Source organism: Bombina bombina, chromosome 1, assembly GCF_027579735.1.
Source record: "Bombina bombina isolate aBomBom1 chromosome 1, aBomBom1.pri, whole genome shotgun sequence".
NCBI lineage: Eukaryota > Metazoa > Chordata > Amphibia > Anura > Bombinatoridae > Bombina > Bombina bombina.
The window spans coordinates 485,285,193-485,291,192 of record NC_069499.1 but is presented as its reverse complement, the minus strand read 5'-3'; the positions used below and the strand labels follow the sequence as shown (position 1 = coordinate 485,291,192).

Below are 6,000 nucleotides of genomic sequence, written 5' to 3'. Positions count from 1 at the left end.
TCAGAGCATTATAGGTTGCTTGAAGAGCTGGACAGATAGGTCAGCATGCTAAGGCACTGTGGCTGAGCTCTGTAGCAGCCCAAGGGTTGCAGGTTCGATCCCTGGCAAGGTCCACTCAGCGCCTTGAGACCCTTACGGGTGATTAGGCATGCGTTACAAGTACCCAATACATACGACAGCTAGCTCAGTCAGGAAAAAGAAAACTAAAGTGTGACCACTCCCGGTCACATTGTGCACAAGGCAGAACTGTCCCTGCTATGAGAAAAAGCATGCCAAGCTATAAGCTCCGCAGCGTTCAAAGTGAAAGTAAACACCTGTATGTTCCATTACCGCATAACAGTCTATGAGCCCAAAAATAAGCAGCATAAATCAAAGAAACACCTTTGATTAATCCCGCTGTTCAATAACCTCCCTCAGGAGATATTAACCCATGATTCTATAAAGATAGGAGTCACACTGTGACCCTGTCTTCAGCAATTTCAACATAAGTAAAAATTAAAACAATATTACCAGAATCCGTGCTGTGGAACAGAAACACAGCCTCTCAAGGGTGACAGTCTTGTAGCATAGCTCCTGACATGGACTTGAGTGAAGAAAGCAGACTGTGATACTCGTCAACACTGGTTGCTTAAGGAGCTGTTAGCAGGCAGTCTGGATGGCTTTGCAGAAAGACTCTCCCTGCATCTCCAGATTCTAACTTTCGTCAATGCTTTCACTGAGAGGCTGACAAGACTACTTAAAACTCCAGTTACAAAACAAAAGGCATATAACCATCCTGTGGAACAACTCCAAAATCTTCTGACACTTCTCTGCCATACTCCTCTGATGAAAGGCAAAGAATGACTGGGAGGATAAGAGAAGTGGGAGAGGTATTTAAGCCTTTGGCTGGGGTGTCTTTGCCTCCGCCTGGTGGCCAGGTTCAGTATTTCCCAACAGTAAAGAATGAAGCTGTGGACTTGCCTTATATTAAGAAGGAAAAGTGTTAAAGCTTTTGTATTTTTTCCCTCCACAATCCTCCATAAACTGAAATTACACATATTTGTGACAAAAAGGGTCCTTAAAAAAAGAATTTACAAGAATTAGCCAAATGGGCTTCAGTATTTTCTCTCATGGATGAGCAGCCAGGAGCATGTACAATGCCAAACACAGATATAGCTTGGCCACAAAGAAAGGTTTCAAAAAGGGATGTGTTTTTGCATGGTAAATCTGGAGAACTTTAAACAGTCCTTAATGGATTGAAACGAAGATTAACATCCTTTTATATCTAAGAAACATAAATGAACATTGTAAGGCATGAATGACAGAAGAGATTTTGATGTAAATTGGTTTCAGATAGTAAAATCCTAACCATGCTTTTATTGGGGAATCTTTTTGTGATATATACTGTAGCTCCTGACTGAAAATGCTTTCGACGGAACTAGAGTGGTTTTAGTGAAACATAATCCATTAATTTAACAAGAAAGGAATTACTTTTGAGTTTCATTTTTATCATCAAAAGTCTTTTGTACCTTGAATCTTAATAAAAGATTCCAGGTAATGGATAACATGTTATGATCAATATGAATGTCCATAAACAGTCTTTACAACCTTGAATGGACAAATAATATGATAAGGGCAACCAGTTGGGGATCTAGGCTCTTTAAGATTATCTGCGCTCCTACACAGAGGTGAAGTTTATCCCGGCTAAAGAAATAATGTAGCTTCCTGTTCACTGTACAGAAAATTGATTTGGAAGGCAATATCTCTGTAGCAAATACCAATGTGGGCTGCCATTTGGGTTCTGATGAACATAATATGCAAATGAACATGATCTGTAAATACCCTTGGTTACACACTCTGTAGTATGACGGCATAGGTTTGAATCCAAAGGTTAAAAACTATTGTTTCAAATTATCAAAACGTTCTTCATTGCTGAGTCTTTTAAGTTGCATATTGATAGTTTTCATATTCACTTTTTCTTGTAGTTACTTGAACAATTATTGTTGTGACACTTTGCCAGCATAACACAAACTTGTTGCATCAGTAGGTGAACATTTCAACTGCAGTTGACTACAGTGCTTTTCCTTTGTGGAAAGAAATATTCACTATTCTAGTCTTATTAAAATGATTTAAATCTCATTTTTACTTATATATAAAAAGCACTACCATTATCCAGTCTGTGTAGCTTAATATAAACTACCAGTAGGAGTAAGTCTATTCACATTAGGCACTGTTTTTGTTGCATTTCATCACGTCAATGATCTTTGTAATGTTTAATATATTCTCCTTTTCAAATACTTGTCAAAAGATATTCATGTCCAGTTATTCAGTTCTCTTTGCGGACAGATACATTTTCATCACAACTCATCCTACAAAAAAATTAAAAAATTTGATCAGTATAATTAAAACCGTTTCACCTTAAAAATGTCCCATCTCTACTTATATATAGTGACATTAAAATATATTTCCACAAAAGGAGGCTAAAATAGCAGGATGATAGAAGACAGATGAAAAAAAAACTGGAAAGGGAGTTCCAAGAGAAGAAGTTGGGTGGGAGGATGTCTAAAATAACATTAAGATGAACTGGATAGACTTAAAGGACCACTAAAGTCAAAATTTAATTTTTATGATTCAGATAGAGTACACAATATTTAACAACTTCTAATTCACATCCATTATCAAATATGCACTTTTTTTTATATGTGCTCTTTAGGCACCAGCTCCTACTGAGCATTTGCAAGATTCACAGAATATACGTATATGCATTTTGTGATTGGCTGATGGCTGTTACATGATGCAGGGGAGAGGAAAATAAAAATGTCAAAAAAAAAACTACTCATCTACTAAGTTTATTATGCAGTACTACTGTGTTTAGTGGTCCTTTAAATTTGATCGCTATGTGTTAAGAAATATCTATTTAATGGGACATTGTACTTCATTTTTTATATGAAAGAGCGGCAGTTAAGTTAGTATTTTATTTATATATTTTTTTAAATTTAAAGAGAAACTAACAGGCAGTGCAATTAATACTTAGGGATCTAATGCTTACTGCATGACAGGGACAATGCTCTCAGTTAATGGAGAACAAAGTAGCCTTCACAGTTATAAATTCTTGAACATAATTTATGGATGTGTAGCACTGGTGAATGTGTTTTTTTACCCTGAGACTACAAGGTGTAGAGAGATATTACAGTTTCTATGTGGGAACAGACTGGGGTCTTTGATTTACTTTCAAGCTCCACATGAGCTCCATTACCGAATTAAGTTGGGAAGATAAAATGATAGTACAATATGCAAATTATTGAATTTTTTCTTCAGAGAAATTTGTCCGTTATCTTTTGCAGTAACAAAATAATTGCTGTGACTATAACATTAAAATTGCAATATTTCAGGCTTACCTTCTTATTAAGTTTCTTTTCATTTGTGTCTCGTTTGATCGTTTCAATCCGCTCCATTATCAGATTGGCTATTTCTTTGGCATCTCTTTTCTCTATTTGTTCACCCTGAGCATTCTTCTGTTAAAGATGAAGAATCAAGTGCAAATGTACATATTGTTAAAATGCCAAATATGCTTTACTTTTCATATTATAAGCCATTCATTTTATTTATACATAAGTTGCAATATGTATAATTATAGTTTTGTTCAAGCTATAAGACGAGGCATTAGTAATAAAAAAACAAAACACAAAATTTATGCTTACCTGATAAATTTCTCTCTTTCCGGATATGGAGAATTCACAACGTCATCAATTAGTAGGGGGAATATCACTCCTGTCCAGCAGGAGGAGGCAAAGAGCACCACAGCAAAGATGTTAAGTGCCACTCCCCTTCCCATAATCCCCAGTCATTCGACCAAAGGGAAATGGAAAAAGTAATTACACAAAGGTGTAGAGGTGCCTGAGGTTTAGTCAAAAATAACTGTCTTAAATTAAGGATGGAGTCGTGGACTCTCCATATCCAGAAAAAAGGGAATTTATCAGGCAAGCATATTTCTTTCATGTAATTAGCAAGAGTCCATGAGCTAGTGACGTATGGGATATACATTCCTACCAGGAGGGGCAAAGTTTCCCAAACCTCAAAATGCCTATAAATACACCCCTCACCACACCCACAAATCAGTTTTACAAACTTTGCTTCCTATGGAGGTGGTGAAGTAAGTTTGTGCTAGATTCTACGTTGATATGCGCTCCTCAGCAGGTTGGAGCCCGGTTTTCCTCTCAGCGTGCAGTGACTGTCAGAGGGATGTGAGGAGAGTATTGCCTATTTGAATGCAATGATCTCCTTCTACGGGGTCTATTTCATAGGTTCTCTGTTATCGGTCGTAGAGATTCATCTCTTACCTCCCTTTTCAGATCGACGATATACTCATATATATAGCATTACCTCTGCTGATTTTCGTTTCAGTACTGGTTTGGCTTTCTACAACATGTAGATGAGTGTCCTGGGGTAAGTAAGTCTTATTTTCTGTGACACTCTAAGCTATGGTTGGGCACTTTTTTAATAAAGTTCTAAACATATGTATTCAAACATTTATTTGCCTTGACTCAGGATGTTCAACATTCCTTATTTTCAGACAGTCCGTTTCATATTTGGGATAATGCATTTGAATCAATCATTTTTTCTTACCTTAAAATTTGACTTTTTCCCTGTGGGCTGTTAGGCTCGCGGGGGCTGAAAATGCTTCATTTTATTGCGTCATTCTTGGCGCGGACTTTTTTGGCGCAAACATTTTTTTCTGTTTCCGGCGTCATACGTGTCGCCGGAAGTTGCGTCATTTTTTGACTTTTTTTGCGTCAAGTGTCGGCGTTCCGGATGTGGCGTCATTTTTGGCGCCAAAAGCATTTAGGCGCCAAATAATGTGGGCTTCTTATTTGGCGCTAAAAAAATATGGGCGTCACTTTTGTCTCCACATTATTTAAGACTCATTATTTATTGCTTCTGGTTGCTAGAAGCTTGTTCACTGGCATTTTTTCCCATTCCTGAAACTGTCATTTAAGGAATTTGATCTATTTTGCTTTATATGTTGTTTTTTCTATTACATATTGCAAGATGTCCCACGTTGCAACCGAGTCAGAAGATACTTCAGGAAAATCGCTGCCTGGTGCTGGAGCTACCAAAGCTAAGTGTATCTGCTGTAAACTTTTGGTATCTGTTCCTCCAGCTGTTGTTTGTATTAAATGTCATGACAAACTTGTTAATGCAGAAAATATTTCCTTTAGTAAAGTACCATTACCTGTTGCAGTTCCATCAACATCTAATGTTCAGAGTGTTCCTGATAACATAAGAGATTTTGTTTCTGAATCCATTAAGAAGGCTATGTCTGTTATTCCTCCTTCTGGTAAACATAAAAAGTCTTTTAAAACTTCTCTTTATACAGATGAATTTTTAAATGAACATCATCATTCTGATTCTAATGATTCTTCTGATACAGAGGATTCTGTCTCAGAGGTTGATGCTGATAAATCGTCATATTTATTTAAAATGGAATTTATTCGTTCTTTACTTAAAGAAGTTCTAATTGCTTTAGAAATTGAGGATTCTGGTCCTCTTGATACTAAATCTAAACGTTTAGAAAAGGTTTTTAAATCTCCTGTAGTTATTCCAGAAGTTTTTCCTGTTCCTAGTGCTATTTCTGAAGTAATTTCCAGGGAATGGAATAATTTGGGTAATTCATTTACTCCTTCTAAACGTTTTAAGCAATTATATCCTGTGCCATCTGACAGATTAGAGTTTTGGGACAAAATCCCTAAGGTTGATGGGGCTGTCTCTACTCTTGCTAAGCGTACTACGATTCCTACGGCAGATGGTACTTCCTTTAAGGATCCTTTAGATAGGAAAATTGAATCCTTTCTAAGAAAGGCCTATTTGTGTTCAGGTAATCTTCTTAGACCTGCTATATCTTTGGCGGATGTTGCTGCAGCTTCAACTTTTTGGTTGGAAGCTTTAGCGCAACAAGTAACAGATCATAATTCTCATAGCATTATTATTCTTCTTCAACATGCTAATAATTTTATTTGTGAT

At 36.7% G+C, this 6,000-nt stretch overlaps 1 protein-coding gene across 1 annotated transcript in view; it reads right to left on the bottom strand.

Annotated features, from left to right (window-relative positions):
• Positions 1-1,310: 1,310 nt before the first annotated feature.
• The window catches only part of DNAJC10 (DnaJ heat shock protein family (Hsp40) member C10), a 204,280-nt gene continuing 199,590 nt past the window's right edge, over positions 1,311-6,000 (bottom strand). Inside the window, exons 21-22 of the mRNA XM_053712848.1 lie at positions 3,378-3,494; positions 1,311-2,348 (exon numbers count right to left, since the gene is read on the bottom strand). Coding sequence (XP_053568823.1) covers positions 2,337-2,348; positions 3,378-3,494 — 129 coding nt within the window. The 3' untranslated portion in view covers positions 1,311-2,336. The remainder of the gene's footprint in view (positions 2,349-3,377; positions 3,495-6,000) is intronic.